At 43.4% G+C, this 21889-nt stretch overlaps 1 protein-coding gene across 1 annotated transcript in view; it reads left to right on the forward strand.

Moving 5' to 3' along the window:
- Nucleotides 1-21889, forward strand: part of MYO5B (myosin VB) — a 322900-nt gene that overhangs the window by 173436 nt on the left and 127575 nt on the right. The window contains exons 18-20 of the mRNA XM_058170954.1: nt 8549-8663; nt 9669-9880; nt 18245-18401. Coding sequence (XP_058026937.1) covers nt 8549-8663; nt 9669-9880; nt 18245-18401 — 484 coding nt within the window. The remainder of the gene's footprint in view (nt 1-8548; nt 8664-9668; nt 9881-18244; nt 18402-21889) is intronic.

A 21889-nucleotide genomic window follows, 5' to 3' on the forward strand; every position in this document is an offset into this window, starting at 1 on the left:
TACAACGGTGCTGAATGAAGCGGACTTGTAACTGGCCTTCAAAGTTGTAGCCATCCCAGTGTGCCTGCGATCACGTGCTCATGAGTCAGGTGTTTGGCAAATGACTCGCAATTACAACGGTTGAAGCATCCATTGGTCATGTGATTTCCATGCTGACTTCTCACAAGCAAAGTCAGTGGGAAAATTGGTGGGAGACCTCAGGTTGTTCCAAGTTCTGCTGCTTTTTTGAACATTGATTCATCTGTGCTCCATAGCATCTACTCTGTTTCTGCAGCATCTAATCCAGCGGTCACCACCCGGTGGTCTATGGACCACTGGTGGTCCGTGAGAAAACTTTGGTGGTCCGCAGAAAAATTATTTGCATTTTTTATATTGCACTAAGTCAGGGGTCCTCAAACTCTAAAACCCCTGGGCCAAATGCATGGAATGAATGTTTGTGTTGCTGCAGAGAGTCTCCCCCTTTGGGGTCTTTTTGTGCAGGTTGGAGGGGGTCAGAAATTCTGACTTGGGGTCTCCTTCAGCCTCCTGGTGTGGGGCTTTAGGCAAAGGCTGGAGGGAAGTGCCGCTCATGGCAAAGAGCCGGAGGGCCTCGTTCCAGTAGGACTGCCTCATGGCCTGGAACTGACTGACCATCTCAGCCCACTGAGCCTCCAGGCGCTGGTACCTGGCCTTGCACTCCTGTAGGTCTTCCCTCTGCTTGTAAAGCCTATGCTCCTAGTCCTCAGTGAGGTGTTTCTGCTGAGCCTTCTTCTCAGTCAGATCTAATATAAACTGAGCCAGCTGTTTTGCCAACTCTTTTTCATGGCGGCTGCTTAGCTCCAGCAGCTGCTTCCTGTTGGGGCCCCAAAGAGCCCAGGCGGGCAGGCAAGGAGTGGCTGGGAGGGCAGGGGCGAGTAGAGGCCGTCGAGGCGCCCCTCGACGTGAGTGACATCATGTTGGCCATGTCCACCCAGTCACATGACCACCTAGCCACGCCCACCCAGCCGGTCATTAGGCAGATCATATTAGTGGTCCGCGGGATTTAAAATTATGAATTTAGTGGTCCCTGGGGTCCAAAAGGTTGGGGACCCCTGATCTAATCACATTTGACAATGCTCGGTTGGCCCATCCATGCTCCTGTGACTGCCTGCCCTCCATAGCACCCACCCACCCATGTTCCTGTGCCTGCCAGCACTCCATAGCACCCACCCACACACTTGCTTGCCCTCTGTAATCCCTGCCCATAGTGGCCATCCATGCTCTGTAGCGCCCACCTGTGGCACTCATCTCCCTCCTCATGCAGTTCTTGATTGCATCTCTCTCTCTCTCTCTCTCTTCTTCTATATACAGGTAGTCCTCGACTTACGACCACGATTGAGCCCAATTTGTTAAGCAAAGTTTGCCTCATTTTACAACCTTTCTAGCCACAGTTGTTAAGTGAATCATTGCAGTTGTTAAGATAGTCACACGGTTGTTAAGTGAATCTGGCTTCCCCATTGATTTGGCTTTTCAGAAGTTCGCAAAAGGGGATCACGTGATCTTGGAACACAGCAACAGTCATACGTACCTGAAGTACCTTCAAAGCATCTGAATTTTGATCATGTGATCATGGGGATGCTGTAAAGGTGGTAACTATGGAAAACATTTTTTAAAACCACTTTTTAGTGCCGTTGTAACTCTGAATGGTCACTAAATGAACTGTTGTAAGTCGAGGACTACCTGTAAATAACATTCAGTATTGGAAAAGGCGCTTGCAAAAGTTATCTCAGCATCTAGCATTTACAGATGAAAAGATAATAAATATACAATAAGTATCCAAAACACAGTAAAACCAACAGAACATTAAAAAATTGAAAGCCAGACAATTATGAATACCAAATGACTGGCCTCTTGTTTAGCCTTCATAGAAACAGACTAGATAGCACCTTGATCTGAACTATGTCAGAGTTTGTTGCAGAAATCACATCCAGAAAGTACACACAGATAACTGATTCAGCAGGATTCATTAACTTCTCTTTATATACATAATAACACATACAATACCAATGGCAGTTTCTTCCAACCTGGTAGAGAGTTACCAGCAAAAAAACACAGGCAGAGGAGACAACAGTAGAGATGAGTTTCAGTTTCAATTCAGCAGACGAACTAGTTTGCAGCTTCAGAGCTCAGAGCTTACAGAGCACGCCCAGGCTCCTTCTGGTTTCAGTTTCCAAACAGTCCTCATTGGCTGACTTAGTTGCTATGCCTATTCATTGGCTGACCTTGTTACCATGTCCTATTCCAGCCAGTCGAATGGCTGACCTGTTGTCATGTCTATCCCAATGATGAATACTCATACACACTGACAAACTAGTAGCATTTTGAAGCTTTGCCATCCTTCACTGAAGCTGAAATATTAGAGAAAGCCCTTTTGTTTTCCTTCATGGGGACACAAAGAACAGCAAACAGTCATTGGGGATATTGTCCTTTCATTGCAGCCCTTTGATATGCATGTGATATGGCCTTAAAAAAAAAAGACAAGGTTTTTTTTAAAAAAAATCTGCAGTGCATGTTCAGTGTTAAGCTTTCCAGTAATAACTGTGATAGAATGTAGTCTGGATTCCCAAGAGGGAGGGGGTACATTTCAGAGGCGTAAGTAAGAGACAACTCAGGTTAGATGGTTCTTGTGAGAGAATGAGGGTGAAGACAGCTCCTCCCTAATAGTTCCCAGGGTATTTGCTTTATGGGATGGTAGAATGCTTTATAGGGATGGAGTGGCTCAGTAGCTAAGACGCTGAGCTTGTCGATCCAAAGGTTGGCAATTCAGCGGTTCAAATCCCTAGTGCTGCATAACGGGGTGAGTTCCCGTTACTTGTCCCAGCTTCTGCCAACCTAGCAGTTCGAAAGCACGTGAAAAATGCAAGTAGAAAAATAGGGACCACCTTTGGGGGGAAGGTAACAGCGTTCTGTGCGCCTTTGGCGTTTAGTCATGCCGGCCACATGACCATGGAGATGTCTTCAGACAGTGCTGACTGTTTGATTTTGAAACGGAGATGAGCACGGCCCCCTAGGGTCAGGAATGACTAGCACATATGTGCAAAGGGAACCTTTACCTTTACCTTTAAAATGCTTTAATTTGGCAAGACTCTGTCTGTAGGTGAGGAACAATAAATAAATCTGCTGGGAAGAATCACAATGGGTCTACTTGGGTTTTGGAGCCTGATATAATGGAGGAATTTAAAATGTTTTACATTAGTTTTGTAAGAATCTTTACCCCAGGGTTTCCTGGTGATTTTCTTGTCTCTTGAGATAATTACAACACTGCATCTTATTTGATTTAAACTGAAAAGGCCAGATTCAGTTTGGACCATTGCACAAGAGTAGAAGATAACTTAAAATGAAAGAGGGGGAAAAAAAAGGTAATCATCCCTGAAAAACACCCAAAAAATCCACTTTAGCAGCTGTTCTGAAATGAATGAATGTTGGAAGCTGATTCTAAACCAGTGTTATGGGGGATGACATTTAAACATCAGATGTAGGGCAAAGATAACTTACTTTACGCAAGTTTTTATTAGTTAAAACAGTGCAGAGTCCAAAAGTGATTTATATACATTTCTTGAACAAAGATGTAATCGTGTCATAATGATAAAAGGATGGATTGTGATGACATTTGTGCTCTAGGAAAGATTAAGCCAATTAACCGACAGGGTGAAAACATTCAAAAGAACCGGGTGAAGGAAATGCAGAGGTACAAAGTGTAACTTCCTGGTAAGAAATGGGACACGGGAGAATAGAACATTCTGGGTTCTTGGGACAAACCTGATGCATATCAGCACCAGCTAAAGACCCACAGCTGTGATATCATATTGTCATGTATGGAATCACCTGCCTGAAATAATCTGCCTGACTCACAACAATTCTGAGCGATTTATAAATTGTTGAAAACATTAAAAATGAGAAAATAGCACAAAACAAAGAGAATAAAGATGGCAGACAAAAGGAAGAGGAAGGGAAGGGGAAAGGAAAGGAGAGGGTAGGGAAGGGAAGGGAAGGGGAAGGGAAGGGAAGAGGAGAGGGGAGGGAAGGGAAAGGAAGGGAAGGGGAAGAGAAGAGAAAAGAAAAGGAAGGAAGGGAAGGGGAAAGGAAAGGAAAGGGGAGGCAAGAGAAGGGGAAAGGAAAGGAAAGGAAGAAAGGAAAGGGAAGGGAAGGGAAGGGAAGGGAGAGGGAAGGAAAGGAAGAGAGGGAAGGGAAGGAAGGAAGAGAAGGGGAAGGGAAAGAGAAGGAAAGGGGAAGAGAAGAGAAAAGAGAAGGGGAGGGGGAGGGGGATGAGGAGGGGAATGAAGAGAAGAGAAGGAGAAGAGAAGAGGAAGGAAGGGAAGGGGAAAGGAAAGGAGAGGGAAGAGAAGGGAAGAGAAGAGAAGAGAAGGGGAAGGGAGAAGAGAGGAGGGAGGAGAAGTGGAAGGGAAGGGAAGGAATTGTCAATGTTACTAGGCAGACCAGACAGAAAACACAGCCAGATAAACTAATTCTACTTTATTGTAAAGTGACACTAATAGAATCTTCCAAGTCTGAAAGTACAGTTCTCCCGCTATCAGCTTTACAGCCTGAGAACTTAGAACTTAAGCTTCTTGCTCCATCCAGTGTGCAGCTGCAGACTTCGTTGTCTCTCATCCAGCTGCTCTCTAGGGCAGGCCTATCAAACTGGCGACCCGTGGACCGGATACGGCCCACACAGGCCAGACCCCAATCCACACAGACCAGTTCCACCCTGGGTCCACAAAGGCAAAAAACGGCCCGATACGTCACTATATGGCCCGCGACGCAATCGGCTTTGACAGCCCTGCTCTAGGGAGTGTCTCTGGCCCCAGTCTTCCAACATATCATGACAGCAGTTATGATATGACTGAAGAATTCTGGGAGTTGAAGTCCACAAATCTTAAAAGTTGCCAAGTTCGGAGACCCCTGATCTAGGCTGAAACCGGCTTCTCCATTCAGCCTTTCTTCTCATAACATATTGTATCTCGGCAAGGAACAAGGAGCCATTTCCGTGTGAGAGATCAGAGTCTATTTCTTCTCCTTTTGCTTTCTCCAGTTAGTGTGAGTTTATTTCTGCCTTTTGGTTAATAAAGAGGTTCTAAGCCATACTGATGGCAAGTGGTTTAAAGTCGATTAAGTTTGCCCCGTGGAATTTGGGAATGCCTAACACAAGCATGGCAGGTTTAATTTGGGAGAACTGAAAAATCCAGATAAATATAGGGGGGACTGCCCCTTTATATTTTAATCAAAACTTAACATATGTGTATTGTTTTTAGAATTGAAAGTTTTAAAAAATTGGACTGGGCATTGCGAGGGACCTCAATAACGAAACATTTCTCCAAATTATCTGTTTACCCTTTTTACTGCTACTTGGTCTGTTCATTTGTAGCTCTCCTTTTGTGCTTAGCCTATTTGAAGTTGTCCTACCTCCAAAAAATGAGGTATTACTAATTAGATACAAATAGCATTTCTAAGGAAATGCTATTTGGGATGTAATTAACTACTGAAACTTCAGCAAATGCATGTTGTAGTTAAACCCCATTTTTGAAGGCACAGTTCGACCAGAACGTGGGGAAGAATAGAATGGAATGGAAGTGGGAGTGGGAATGGGAGTGGGAATAGAAATTAGAATAGGAATAGGAATAGGAATAGGAATAGGAATAGAATGAGCTGGAAGGGACCTTGGAGGTCTTCTAGTCCAGCCCTCTGCTCAAACAGGAGAACCTATACCAGTGATGGCGAACCTATAATAATAATAATAATAATAATAATAATAATAATAATAATTTAATTTTTATACCGCCCTTCTCCCGAAGGACTCAGGGCGGTGAACAGGCAGATAAAATAATACAATACATTACAATAAAAACACTATTTAAAAAAACTTATTCAATAAAGCCTAAATTTAAAATACAATACAAAATATAAAATAAACCCCAATAAAATCCATGTTTAAAAACCCTATTAAGCCAGTCCTGCTCAGAAGAATAGATAAGTTTTAAGCTCATGAAAGGTCCGGAGGTCAGGAAGTTGTCAAGTCCTGGGGAAGCTCATTCCAGAGGTAGGTGCCCCCACAGAGAAGGCTCTCCCCTGGGGGTCGCCAGCCTACACTGTTTGGCTGACGGCACCCTGAGAAGACCTCTCTATGGGAGCGCATCGCCGGTGGGAGGCATGTGGTAACAGAAGGCGGTCCCGAAGATATCCCGGTCCTATGCCATGGAGCGCTTTAAAGGTGGTAACCAATACCTTGAAGTGCACTCAGAAAACCACAGGTAGCCAGTGCAGCCTGCGCAGGATCGGTGTTATATGGGAGCCACGAGTGGCTCCCTCTATCACCCGCGCGGCTGCATTCTGAACTAACTGAAGTCTCCGGGTGCACCTCAAGGGGAGCCCCATGTAGAGAGCGTTACAGTAGTCCAGGCGAGAAGTGACGAGGGCGTGAGTGACCGTGCATAAGGCATCCCGGTCTAGAAAGGGGCGCAACTGGCGGACCAGGCGAACCTGGTAAAAAGCTCTCCTGGAGACGGTCGCCAAGTGATCTTCAAAAGACAACCGTCCATCCAGGAGAACCCCCAGATTGCGCACCCTCTCCATTGGGGCCAATGATTCGCCTCCAACAGTCAGCCGCGGTTGCAGCTGACTGTACCGGGATGCCGACATCCACAGCCACTCAGTCTATGGCACACATGCCGGAAGTGGCACGCAGAGCCATCTCTTTGGGCATGCCAGCCGTTACCTGTTGCTCCTCCGGGTTCTGGCGCGCACATGCGCACTGGCCAGCTGGTCTTCGTGCGCGCAAGAGCGCCAGAAACTGGAAGACCAGGTGACCAGCGTGCATGCACACACCGGGAACCGGAAACTCAGCTTCCCAGCACGCGCATACACACCGGGGAGCTGCTCTCCTGGTTTTTGGCGCTCCCGTGTGTGAGCGCTCTTCCAGTTTTCAGTGCATGCATGCGCTCCCGTTTCGGCACTCGGTTTCAAAAAGATTCACCAACACTGACCTATACTATTTCAGATAAGTGTCTGTCTAGTTTCTTCTTAAAAACCTGCAGGAATGGAGCACCCACAATTTCTGGAGGCAAAATGTTTCACAGCTTTATGCCTTATTTGTTTACGCTTCTCATTTACTGGCTGAATAAACTGCAATCCCATTTCCTCCTCTCTGTTTTTAGGCAGTCCTCGACTTATGACTGTAATGGAGCCTGAAATTGTGGTCGTAAGTCACGTCAGACATTAAATGGATCATCACGTGACCGGCCTGATTTTATGACATTTTTTGTGGCGGTCGTTAAGTGAATGCCACAGTCATTAAGCAAACCCATTGCTCTTTTGCCAAAAACCGGAAGTAAATGCTTGTTTCCATTTTTTAAAAAAAAGTATCCTATAAATTACGATCATGTGATTGTGGGATGCTGCAAATTTTAAAATCTGGATCATAAGTACCTTTTGGGAGTTCTTTATAACTTTGAACATTTCTTCTCTGATAAACGAGACTTGCAACATCCCCTTGAGCAGGAATGATTGGCAGATAGAAAACAGTGGGGGAAATTGCTCTCAGAAATAGCCTCCCCACTCCCCACCCCTGCCCCAAGATTCATCTTAGCCCTCCAGGCCAGAAGGCTGTAAAGCTTTTATGTTTCCCAATTTGTCACTGTGGGTGTATCTTATGAAAGTCTTACGTGGTGTCTGAGTTCTCAGTTTTTTCCCCCTAGACCCATGATGGCAAACCTATAGCACGCGTGCCACAGATGGCGCCCGTAGCCATGTCAGCCATATCAGTGGGCACGCGAGCTCAGCTCCGCCAGCTGATTTTCGGGCCTTCTGGGCCCACCAGAAGTAGGGAAACAGGCTGTTTCCTGCCTCTGGAGGGCCTGGGTGGTGGTGGGGAAGGCCGTTTTTCTCCCCGGACTCATAGAGAGGCTCTGGAGCCAGAGAGAGAGAAAAATGGGCCTACCAGGCCATCACAAGCCAGGAGCAAGGGGGGCATGCGCGCATGTGCAGGGGGGGCGCATAGAATAATGGGTGTGGGCATGCATGCGCGTGACACCCCCCCCCATACCGCCTTCCTGGCAGGCGAAGGCAAAAAAGTTAGCCATCACTGCCCTAGACTGTATTGTTTTACTCAGTTATGAGTGTTTATGTTGTCTTTGTAGATACTGTGAGCCACCCAAAGGTATGCACTTAATATCGGCAGCTATAACATTTTTGAGGGGTCCTTGGTGGTCTCTGAGCTTGGTTGTTTTGTTGCAGACGTTTCATTACCCAACTAGGTAACATCATCAGCGCTAATGATGCACTTTTGAGTAATGACACGTCTGCACGAAAACAACCAAGCTCAGAGAGCACCAAGGACCCCTCATTTCAACTCGGAGCTGCAAGTATTCTCCTTGATCAGTATACCAATTTTCCAAATTATTAAATACACCTTTGGGTATATGATAACAGTTTTGTGCCCAGTTTTTAGCACTCACCATCAAAGAAGGCTGCACCACTCATTTATTGGTTTTTAATGTCTCTCCACTGATTTCTGGTTTATTGCAATTTTCTTTAGGTGGACCTACCATGACTTCTTGAATCGGTATCGGGTGCTTATGAAAGACAAAAGTATTTCGAAAAAGAAAGACAAGACACTGATTTGTAAAACGTTATTGGAAAGCCTAATTAAGGTAAGATGTCAGAGCTACTGCATATTATTAGATCAATCAACCAACCAATCAGGTTGGCACATAATCCAGCATCGCTATAGTCCCAAACCCACAATTCTACCTCTCCCTTTAACTATAGTCCAAAGCACCTGAAAAATCTTTGCAACTCATTCAAAATCATTGCAACTTCTTTGTCAGAAGACTGGGAAAGAAGATGGGATCAATGGAATTACTAAATTGTCTGGAAGGATCCTTTTAATATAATTGAATTCTGCTCCTTACTGAAAAAATGTTTGCCTATCATCATTTTCCTATTTTAACCATACTCTGTTAAGTGCCAACTTGGATACATCTTATTTGTTCTACCATATTTTATTTGTATATAATTCAGCCGAGGAAGACACTTGGATTAGGTCACATGTTGCACTAAACTATGGTATGCTCAAATTTGGTGGAAGGAAAGGGAGGGAGGAAGGGAGGGAGGGAAGGCAGGCAGACAGGCAGGCAGGAAAGAAGGAAGGAAGGAAGGAAGGAAGGAAGGAAGGAAAGGAAGGAAGGAAGGAAGGAAGGAAGGAAAAACTAAGGAGGGAGAAGAAGGAAGGGAGGGATGGGAAACTAGGGAGAAGGAAGGAAGGAAGGAAGGAAGGAAAAATTAAGGAGGGAGAAAGAAGGAAGGGAGGGATGGGAAACTAGGGAGAAGGAAGGAGGGAGGGAGGGAAGGAAGGAAGGAAGGAAGCAGGAAAAACTAGGGAGGGAGAAGGAAGGAAGGAAGGATGGGAAACTAGGGAGAAGGAAGGAAGGAGGAAGGAAGGAAGGAAGGAAAAATTAGGGAGTGAGAAGGAAGGAAGGGAGGGATGGGAAACTAGGGAGAAGGAAGGAAAGAAGGAAGGGAAGGAAGGAAGGAAGGAGAGAAAGAAAAATTAGGGAGGGGAAGATAGGCAGGAGGGAAAACTACAGAGGAGGAAGGAAGGAAGGAAGGAAGAAATGGTTTTAAAAATTCTTGGTTTCCTTTGATACTTTTCCAAGGATCCAGACCAGTTTCAGTTTGGACGTACAAAGATCTTTTTCCGTGCTGGCCAGGTGGCCTACTTGGAAAAATTGCGGGCAGATAAATTCCGGGCTGCCACCATCATGATACAGAAGACAGTGCGTGGCTGGTTGCAGAGAAGAAAGTACAGGAAAACCAGGGAGGCAGCTTTATGTATCCAGAGGTTCACCCGAGGATATCTGGCACGCAGGTAAGCATAAAGCGAACATTTTCCCCAAGATAATTTTGCTTGCTAGAAATGTGGGAATTTCTTCACCTAGCATAAATGGGGCAGCACTGCGGCTTACTGGTTAAGACCCTGGGCTTGTTAGCTAGAAAGCCGGCAGCCCAGGTTCGAGACCTGAGTGCAGCACGACGGGGTGAACTCCCATCCTCTTCCCAGCTCCTGCCAGCCTAGCAGTTGGAAAGCATGCAAATGTGAGTAGATGAATAGTTACCACTTTGGTGGGAAGGTAACAGCGCTCCTCATGCTGACCACATGACTACGGAAATCTCTTGAGACAGCGCTGGCTCAATGGCCGTGAAACAGAGACGAGCACTTTACAGTCGGCAATGACTACCGGAGTAAAATCCACAGGGTCTCCTTTATATATAGAAACTTATCAAATTGGATAGCTTCAGTTTTAGGATGATGAAAGAAACGCATTTCTTACCCGTGCAAGGTTGAAAATTAGATATATGAACTATATGAATGGTATAAGAAAGCTTAAAGACCGTTTAGCCCCTGAATCCAATTCTCTGCTCCATACAGGAATACATATTTAAGCCATTCAGACCAATAGCTATCCAGCTTTCCTTGAGCACATCTGGTAAAGCTGAATCTATTATGTCACTTGCAGTTATTAAGCTGCTCTTCTAGGATTTCTCTGTCTCTCAATAGTAAGATATTTTATTCATCAATTGGGAAGCGGCCTGGGATGCAGGCAATTTCTATGGCATTTCCTTTCAGGATTCCACCCAGGGGTGAAATCCAGCAGGTTCTGACAGGTTCTGGAGAACCGGTAGCGGAAATTTTAGTAGTTCGAAGAACCGGCAAATATAGAATAGAATAGAATAGAATAGAATAGAATAGAATAGAATAGATTAGAATAGAATAGAATAGAATAGAATAGAATAGAATAGAATAGAATAGAATAGAATTTTTATTGGCCAAGTGTGATTGGACACACAAGGAATTTGTCTTGGTGCATATGCTCTCAGTGTACATAAAAGAAAAGATACGTTCATCAAGGTACAACATTTACAACACATATCACCTCTGGCTGGCCCCAGAGTGGGGTGGGAATGGTGATTTTGCAGTATCCTTCCCCCAGGAGTGGGGAGGGAATGGTGATTTTGCAGTATCCTTCCCCTCGAGTGGGGTGGAAAAGGAGATTTTGCAGTATCCTTCCCCCAGGAGTGGGGAGGGAATGGTGATTTTGCAGTATCCTTCCCCTCGAGTGGGGTAGAAAAGGAGATTTTGCAGTATCCTTCCCCTGCTACAGCCACCAAGCCACACCCACCAAGCCAGAACCGGTAGTAAAAAAAATTGGATTTCACAACTGATTCCACCTAACTAAAAAAAACCAGTTACTACAGTTAACCCAATCACAAAACTTACAAAAAGGATAAAAAGAAAACCTCAACAAAAAAAGGATTATTTTTTTTCTTAGAATTACTATATAAAAACTGTTTTTAACAACAAATGGAAGATTTTTTTACCTACCGGAAAACGATTAAAAAAACTGAAAGCGCAGAGAATATTATTCAGTGTCCTGCTCTCTGAACTGCCACAGGTACTAGAGTAATAAAATTCTCTCTATGCTCACACTGCCACAAACGAAATAGAAGTAATTGCTAATGCCCCCAGTCAAAGTTTTCAGCTCATATCCTTTTCTAGTGCACTGGGGAAAAACAAAGTGACAGTTGCTGTGATGGAAAGTACGTAAAGAAAGGTCATTTGTAAAAAATATTAAGTAGAAATGTTTAAATCTTTCAAGATCTTTTGGGTTCCTTGCTACCATTCCTCTACTGCAGGGATCCCCAACCTGTGGGCCATGGTGGCTCAGACTGGTAAGACAGTCTGTTATTAACAGCAGCTGCTTGCAATTACTGCAGGTTCAAGCCCCACCAGGCCCAAGGTTGACTCAGCCTTCCATCCTTTATAAGGTAGGTAAAATGAGGACCCAGATTGTTGGGGGCAATAAGTTGACTTTGTATATAATATACAAATGGATGAAGACTATTGCTTAACATAGTGTAAGCCGCCCTGAGTCTTTAGAGAAGGGCGGGATATAAGTGCAAATAAAATAAAATAAATAAATAAATAAATAAATAAAAATAAATAAATAAAATTGGCCCACGGCCTATTTAGAAGCGGGCCATGTAAAGGTCCGTGTAACATGTGCGCACAACCCCACTCACACAAGCGGTCACAGCCCCACTCACACAAGCATCACGGGCTCGTGGCCCCCCTCACGCAAGCATCACAAGAACTCGGGCCCTCGGGCGATCGTTGTGGGAGCTCTCGGCCCCACTCACGTGAGCAACGGGTGCTTGTGTGTGCGCACGCATGCGCTTACCCCTCCCACAAAACCATCCCTTCTTTCTCCCCTCCCCACCCCCAGAGGGGGAATTCAGCAAGTTCTGACTAGTTCTGGAGAACCAGTAACGGAAATTCTGAGTATTTCGGAGAACCGGTAAATACCACCTCTGACTGGCCCCGCCCTCATCTATTCTTTGCCTCCGGAGTCCCAGCTGATCGGGAGGAAATGGGGATTTTGCAGTAACCTTCCCCTGCCACGCCCACCAAGCCACGCCCACCAAGCCACACCCACAGGACCGGTAGTAAAAAAAATTGAATCCCACCACTGCCTCCCCCCGTTCTGGATCGCCAACCCAGAAAGTTTGGGGAACTCTGCTCTGCTGCATTTAGAAGATGTATAGTGATCTGATAGCTACCATTTTGTATAGCTACTCCTTGAGTTAAGTCCAGTTGCCTAGCAACCGTTCAGAGTTAAAACAGACCCCCCCCCTCCAAACCACCTTATGATCTGATTTCAGAGTTATGACTGCTGCCCCTCCCCCAACGGGGGGGTCACAGGATCACATTTTGAGTGCTTGGCAAATGGCTCACTTTTTTGCCCATTTGCAGTCACATGACTGCAGGTTTTTTATGGTGGGTTGTGTTTTTTTTTGACGGTTTCTAATATTTGCTTCTGGTTTCTGACAAAAAAAAAATCCACTCATTGGGTAAAATGGATTCGTTTAATGACTGCAGCAGATTCACTTCACGACTGCAGCATTTGTTTAAGGATTGCTGCAAAAAAAGGTTGCAACATTTTAATGTCCAGTCACATGATGACCTGTAATAACTTACTAACTGTAATTTTGGGATGAGTTGGGGGTCATACGTTTTGGACTACCTGTAACCAGACATTTTCCACAAAAGTTGAGACCAAGATTGAATGTTACTATAGCGGCTAAATTGGCGTGGGAGAGACACATTCAGACGAAACGCAATAAAACTTTATTGGATGGAGAGATGGAGAATAATGGCTGTGTTGAGTCTAGAAAATAGGGTTGAAATAGTAAAACTTTCCACTGACAGAAAAATGAATTCTCCACAAACTTTGTAGAGCTAGAGCAATTCAAAGGAAAACATCTTCAGTGGGGCTGCCATTTTTATTAATTCAATGTTTGGTCTAGTGATTAAGGCATCAGGCTAGAAAGTGGGAGACAGTGAGTTCAAGTCCCGCTGCAGCCATGAAAGGCAGCTGGACCAATCACTAGGAGACTGGGAGTTCTAGTCCCGCCTTAGCATGAGGCATGGGCGAATAGGCGGCAATATAAATTTAATAAATTAAAAAATTAAAAATTAAAATTAAAAAAAGCCAGTTGGATGACTTTGGGCCAATCACTTGGAGACTGTGAGTTCTAGTCGCGCCTTAGCACCATGCATGGGCAAATAGGCAGCAATATAAATTTAATAAATAAATAAATAAATAAAATAAAATAAAAAGCCTGTTGGGTGACTTTAGGCCAGAGTTTCTCAATTGTGACAACTTGAAGAGGTGTGGACTTCAACTCCCAGAATTCCCCAGCTAGCTGTTCTGGCTGGGGAATTCTGGGAATTGAAGTCCATACCTCTTCAAGTTGTCACAATTGAGAAACACTGCTTTAGGCCAATCGCCAGGAGACTGAGAGTTCTAGTCCTACCTTAGCATGAAAGTCAATTGGGTGACTTTGGGTCAGTCACTCTCTCTCTCAGCCCAACCTACCTCACAGGGTGGTTGTCGTGGAGAAAATTGGAGGAGGAAGGCGTGTTGGATATGTTCACCGCCTTGAGTTATTTGTAAAAATAATAAAGGCAGGATATAAATTAAATAAATAAAAAATAAAATAGATGAGGCTGTGAGATCAGAATTAATTTTTTTTTTTTTTTCATTCAAAAAGTTTTTATTAGTCAAAAAAAAGGTTTATACAAATACATATCAGGTATGGTAAATTTTCATTTTTCTTATCTAAAATAAGAATTTTACTCAAATTTTTTAACACATACAACAGCCATATGGCAAGCAGGTAACACGAAGTAGCTAAGTTTAGAAATTTTAAATACGTAATAAAGAAGGGTCAAGAATAAACAGAATATCGTACTAAAGAGAATAAGGAAAACCAACACAATCAATATCTTTATCACTTCCTAGTTTTGGATCTCAGAACTCTGGGTTCAACATGACCCAACTCCAGGGCCGCAACAGCGGCAGCCGCTTCCCCCCCCTGATCTTTTACCTCCCCTTCTTCCATTCCTGGGTCCTCTGATTCCCGGAGGGGTTTGTGTTCCTCCACATAGGCCGTAGCCTCCGCAATTGTACTGATTTTTTCGTAATGCCCTCCCGGAAAATCATCAATCCCTCTGGCATCAGCCATCTGAAGCCCACTCCTTCTGGTACAATTTGCTTGACAAAAATAATATTTCTTTCTTTTTCACGTACCTGTCTGGGAATCTGCCTCAGAATGGCTATCTCCCTGCCCCTGTAAATCAGTGCCCCACTCCTATGTTTTCTAAGAATTTCATCTCGTCTCTCTTCTCACAAATTTGACATGAACCTCTCTGGGAACTGCATGCGTGCATATTGCAATTAACTCTATAAACTCGATCCACATCCCAATTCATGAAATCAACATCTCTCCCAAGAAATTCTCCCAACAATTTAGTCACAACATCTCTCAAGTCTTCTTGGTCCACTTCTTCCAAATTTTGAAACCTAAGGAAATAAGACATTTTATCCATCTGTGGTCAAGCACAGCATTGCCTGTCGCCTCTCTCTTTTCTGCACTGCCCGCATCTCACCCTCCAAACCTTCCACTTTCTGCTTGTTTTCTGCTGAAACTTGTTGAGTATCCTTTAAATCCTTTTGGATAGTCACAATTTCTGCTCTTATTTCATCCAATTTCTTGTCCATATTAGATAACTTTTCCAAAATTCTCTCCATCTCTCCAGCAGTTGGTCTCTGACCTTTTGCCATTAAGGAAAAAAAAAAAAATACAAAATCCTCAGGCAGGCACAGTATCCTTGTAATTTCCTCCGGATCCACCAGGGGGCACTCACAGGAGCAACGAGTCCAGAGTACAGTTAGCCAACCAGGAAGCCGAAGGGAAGTGATGCCATCAAAATTCCCATAGTGAAGGCGGAAGCTGGACGCCACCACTGTTCCCCAGAAGGAGGGGGGGCCTCAAACCTTCCCTCCTAAATTTCTCCATCACCTCTTCTCTCCAGAGCTCCACAAAACCGGTAATCTTCTTATTTTAAGTTCTCCTCTCTCCAGAATAACTCGTGCTCCTTCCAACCGCAGGGGAGAAAAAACCCCCCCGCACTCCGGAGCACTCCACTCACGTTTACCGATATTCCTTCCTTCTCCTCCTCAATTCTTCTCCGTTCCTGTTCACCACCAGGCTGCTGCAGTTATAAATCAATGCCCGGTGTCACGGGCACAACGGCAAGCGGCGACCAAAATAATGGCCGCGGCCTGTGGCCTCCAAACCCCGCCAAGCCTAGGACGCGCCAGCATCGGTCCCCACAGTCCTGTATGTCGGCTGGGAGACCCCTGGCGAGCCGTCCGTGCGGCAGGTGTCCTTTTCGGAACACCTGGCCCCTAAGGGCCTCGGCGGCGGCCGGATTCGGGCGCTGGAGGCAGGAGAAGCCTTCCAGACGTCCGTTGCCGCTGGATACCGGAAGTCGTCTCTCCCAGAATTAATTTTGAAGTGATACAAGCAGTGGCGTGAAAATATTCAGAGAGAAGTTGGCCGTGATCGTATAGTGGTTAGTACTCTGCGTTGTGACCGCAGCAACCTCGGTTCGAATCCGAGTCAAGGCACCAAGACTGTACACAAGAAAAATATATATTGGAATGGAGGAAGTGGATTGATTATATTCAAAATAAGTATCAGATTAAAAAATATCAATTAGTTTTTGAGTGAAGTTAGGAATTATTATGTATTAGTTTAAGAAAGAAGGGAATTGATAGTGTGATGGTGTGAAATGGAATATGTTTTATGTTATATTTTAGATTATGTTTGTTAGTTACAATACCCTGTATTCTGTTCTGGGAAGTCTCGGGGAAGGAGGCGGGAAGGAAAGACTATAAATTGATTGGTTGCCATTGTACAGAAATAATGGTAGAATTAAACAAGTTGGAATGGTGTAATGTCGGGACTGCTCGGCAAACACTCCCGAAGGGAAAGGGTAAGGAAAGAGGAGTAAAGAAGGAAGAAAGTAGGTAGGTAGGTGGGTAGGGAGGAAAGAAGGGAGGGAGAAGAAAGGATAGGAGGAGGAGAAGAAGGAGAAGATAGAGGGTTAGAAAGGATGGTAGTGAGAAGTGGGAAAGAGGAGGGGAAGTAGGAAAGCGAGGAGAAGGTGGTTTAAGAAGGATGAGAAGGGAAGAAAGGATTAAAGGGGGGAGTGGCAGTCGAGCAGCCCTGACTGAGTATAATTTGAGTATAGGACTGATTGTTGGATAAGTGATTGTATTGTACACTGGTCAAATTGTGGGAATTATTATGGAAAAATAAAAAATTTTTGCAAAAAAAAAAAAATATATATTCAGAGAGAAGTTGAAACATTTTTTAAGAAATGGAGAATGATTATTTCAAAGAAGAATGAGAAAATCTATGCAGATCAGTGTGGTACAATGGTCAGTATTGCGTTAAGCCCAGGAAAACCTGGGCTCAAATCTTCACTCACTGGATAACATTGAACCAGTATCTGACCCTTAGCCCAATCTACCCTATATACTTATCATGTCAGGCCCTAAGCCAAGAATGGCATGTGACAATCCTTCCAAGCTGAGTGCTTTATTGTTTGACACCTATAGACGCAATCTTGCCAGACTGAGGATTCTACTATCGGCATCTACAATCTACTTTATGAACTGCAGGTAGTGCACGACTTGCAACAGTTCATTTAGTGACCGTTCAACGTTACAACGGCACTGAAAAAAGCGATTTACAACCATTTTTCATACTTAACAGCTTCCATTGCAGCTTCCCAACAGTCACGTGATCAAAATTCAGATGCTTGACAACTAATCCATATTTATGACGGTTGCAGTGTCCCGAGGCCCTGTGATCCCCTTTTGTGACTTTCTGACAAGCAAAATCAATGGGGAAGCCAGATTAACAACCCTTAAGTGTTGTTATTAACTTAACAACTTCAGTGATTCACTTAATGACTGTGGCAAGAAAGGTCGTAAAATGGGGCAAAATTCACTTAACAAATGCCTCACTTAGCAACAGAGATTTTGGGCTCCATTGTGATCGAAAGTCTGTATTAGGGAGTCTTTACCCTTTTTCTCTCACATACAATACAACCACACACACACAGCTCTGGGCTGAGTTGCCTCTTACTCTTCTGGACTGCAGCCAGTGGTGGGATTCAGCCAGTTCGCACCACTTCGGTAGAACCGGTTGTTAACTTTCTAAGTAGTTGGCAAACTGGTTGCTGGAAGAAATCATTAGGGCAGAGAACCGGTTGTTAAATTACTTGAATCCCACCACTGACTGCAACCCCTCCCTCCTAGGAATCCACTTCTTTGCTACATTCCATCACATATCACAAGCCTAAAATGAAGCATAGACATTACTACTCTGTGTGCAGCATATTGCTTTGAGCTTCTGGAGAAGAAGTAGGAAGTGAAGCAAGTAAATAAATGAAGTGGAAATTGGTTTTGTTTTAATAACCGTCATGGCTGTTATGCAATTTAGGGCCACTATTGACTTGTTGTCAAAACCAAGGAAGATGAAGAAGGCAACAGCACACTTAAAGGAATTGTGGGCAATAACTCACTTTTGCAAAAGATGTCCATTCAGGACCAGCCACCATCTATTGCCAACAGTTGTTGACTCTCTATTGGAAGCAGGATGGAGTAAAAAACAACAACAACCTTGGAGGAAAAAACAGCAGAGTGACAGAAAATCAGTACAGGAGCACTTCTGTTAGGAACAATTGGTTTGTGTTGTCCTTCCTATTTATCATTGCTAAACTTTTATTCCCCCCCCCACCCTCGCTCTTCTGCAGATTGGCGGATCATCTAAGGAAAACAAGAGCTGCCATTATTTTCCAGAAACAATATCGGATGTTAAGGATACGCCGGGCCTACCAAGCCATCCGTCAAGCAGCTATCACAATCCAGTCCTTCACCCGAGGAATGTTCGTTAGGAAGAACTATCAAAAGGTTTGTTTCTTTGCCTTTGCCTTCAGAACACACGAAAAGGTTTACATTTCAGTAGCCCTGTTTTTTTCTGATTCATTTTTTCATGGAAGTCGGATACAAGTCGTCCTCCACTTATGACCAATCATTAAATTGACCATTTGGAATTATGGCTTCAGAAAGGTCTCATAAAGAGACTTCTGGCCATCATAAAATGTTATGCAAATAAAGAAGGATATTTGTAGCTGAGGGTTGCAGCTGAGGGGTCCTTGATGCTCTCTGAGATTGGTTGTTTTCTTGTAAACGTTTCATTACCCAACTAGGTAACATCATCAGTGCACATTTTACCTAGTTTCGGTAATGAAAAGTCTACAAGAAAACAACCAAGCTCAGAGAGCACCAAGGATGCCTCAATATTGTGCAACCCTATCCAATCTCCTTAGTGACTGAATTTCGAGTACCTAGCGACCAGCTCACCTTAACAACTGGTTGAAGTATCCTGCAGTCATGTAACCATGGTTTGATTTTTTTAAATGACAAAAAACACTCATTTGGGTGAATTGATTCAGACCTAAGACCATGTGAATAGCTCAACAACCATTGTAAAATGGTCCAGTCACACGGGGGCCTTGATATTCATGATGCATGACTAAAATTCCGGTCCCAATTGTGGTCATAAGTCGAGGACTATCTGTATAATCTTTAGTGTGAGCCAGGTTCTTATATTACCAAACAACAAATGCCAACAAATCAAATGCTTGTTTATATTAGTTAATTTTATTGTGAAGGAAATTAAGGGAGTCCATCCTTGGTACTGTGAACCAGGGAATGTACATATATGTTTTGCATAACTTTGTTGTCTTAGTTTGTTTAGTATTTCGCAGTCAATCACAAATATAGTAAAACAGATTAAAAACAAATACTCTAAAAGCAACTGCTGAAAAGGAGCAGATACACCTGTTAGTATAGTTATTGGCCAATAAATATCTGCTCCTTTTTCCCCTTTAGTTCAAGTTGGATTCTATTGTAAAACTGCAAAAATTTCATTATGTTAAAGATAGATAAGGATTTTGAAGGCCTCAACAATGCTATCAGACCGTCACTTTTTAAAAAAAATATTCAATCTGTCTTTTTTTTGTTTGTTTGTTTACATTTATACCCCGCCCTTCTCCGAAGACTCAGGGTGGCTTACAATGTATAGGGCAATAGTCTCATTCTATTTGTATATATTTACAAAGTCAACTTATTGCCCCCCCAACAATCTGGGTCCTCATTTTACCTACCTTATAAAGGATGGAAGGCTGAGTCAACCTTGGGCCGGGCTCGAACCTGCAGTAATTGCAGGCTTTGTGTTCTTAATAACAGGCCTTACCAGGCAGAGCTAAACCGGCCCCTTTAATCCCATCTTCAATCCTGCGTAAAATTTTGCTTCTGAATTCCTGTTGTCTTCAAGTGTAATTTAAGCTTCTTACTCCTCATCTGGATTACAAGTCTTGATTTTTTTCAGAGCTTGCAAAATCACTTCATACTCAGATGTAAATGTTAAATCTCAAAACACAACGTGTTTGCTATGTTGCATCTCTTAGTCTTCGTTCTCTAATTGTATAAAATTGTATAAAATTGGTAACAGACTGGACATCTCAAAATGAGATACTCTGGGAGTCAAAGGAGTAAGTGCAATCCTTATTCTCAATCCTTATTAGCAGCTCCTGTCAAAGTCTTAGATAGATGTCTTCTCCATCAGCTTCCATGGTTTGAGGTATCTCTTCCCGTTTCAATGGTAATTAGTCTGGAAAGTCAGCCATCCATCCTATATATAAAACCTGATCCCAGTCTTGGTATTAATCCTATAATTTACAGGTTCGCTTTTGAAATCCTCAGATGGATGTCATCCTGTCCAAAGAGTATAAAGGTTTTATTTTCTTTGAAGTAACCTTCAAACTGTTCTTGAAGGATTAACTAGTGACATACTCAACAGGGTATATCCAGAGTTTCTTAGAATACAAATTAACCTATTGCTATAGAGCTAGATAGATTGGTTGTTTGACAGGTGAGGGCAAGAGGTTCTAAGAATAGTAACTCATGCCCTTGTTACCTCTAGAACAGATTATGGCAGTGTGATATACCTGGGGCTGGCTTTGAAGATTCCCCAAAAATTGCAGTTGAGGCAAGAAGCAGCAGAGGCCCTCTGGCTACTGGGTCAGAGCTTGATTAACTTTACAGCATCTAAGCTGTAGGAACTCGCCTTGACTTTCAGTAGGTCTCTGAGTAAAACTCAAGAGGTTGGTAATAACCCATAAAACAACTTGAACGTGAGGCCAGATATCTTCAGGACTTCTCTGAGGAGGTTTATTGTATCTGGGAGTAGATACTTCAGGCTTTCCCAGCCCAGGAGGGTAGAAGCAGAGCTTTGTAACAGTTGTCTAGCTTCTTCCATAAGTCTCTCCATTGCATTCCAAATTGTTCCCCCCATGGATATGCTTAGGTGTCAAGAGTTGGCTTCTTTGGCAGGTTCTTAAAGACCGAATAGCTTGTCTTTGTATTCTCACATTATTCCTGTTTTAATTTAATATCATTAGCAATATTAATTTTATTTTTAACTCACTGATGGGAGTATTTGAATTAGGTTCTAATTTATTATGTGTTGAGATGCTGCGCAATCTCTTTGCATCTATTAGCTGTTTTGACCACTCAGGCCAAACTGTAAAAGAGCAGGCAAGAGCCTGGTGGTGGAGTTAAGCAAGTAATCAGCCTGGAGTCCTTACATTCCCACAAATGGTCTAAATCCAACCTCTCTTGAATTCTGTTGACTCTTATCTAGCATCAATTTAGTCCTGACAGTTAGTTGACTAAATTTCTGTGCATAGGCATGAACAATAGATCATCTTGATTGGAATAGCGGTAGCACTTAGACTTATAAACTGTTTCACAGTGCTTTTCAGCCCTCCTTAAGCAGTTTACAGAGTCAGCATATTGCCCCCAGGAATGTTACGTATAGGCCTGAATCCTGATCTTTCACACTTGAATCACAGTGTTTAAAGACAAAGGAAACTTGCTGTCTGTCTTTCTCCTGACAAAGTAGTTTAGATGAAAGATGCTCTTCGTGATGTCCATGTATTTCTGAGTCAATGCATCTAATGAAGCTCGGGGAAGCATTCAGGACAATCTGTTCTCTGCATCCAAGACAAACTGTATTATAACCATTTACTTCTTTCTAATGAGGCATTCTGCTACTTAACTTCTCGGAATAAATTCAGCACTAATGAGGCACCCCTGCTGAATTCAGATGATCTCCAACAATGAATCCTTAGAAGTTTTGGTAATTTAGCAGTCTATAAGGTTTGAAAATAAGGAAGAAGTTGAGAAAACATTATTTGGAAGGATTTGCTGTAATTAATCCCTGGTGGGTGACCTGTATAATATGTACTATATAGTCTGAGGAAATTATATATGTATAAGAAAGCTCAAATGTTAACTTAGCAAGGCATTGTTCTTCCATAGCTTTTAGTCTT

This window comes from Ahaetulla prasina, chromosome 2, assembly GCF_028640845.1.
Source record: "Ahaetulla prasina isolate Xishuangbanna chromosome 2, ASM2864084v1, whole genome shotgun sequence".
Lineage (NCBI taxonomy): Eukaryota > Metazoa > Chordata > Lepidosauria > Squamata > Colubridae > Ahaetulla > Ahaetulla prasina.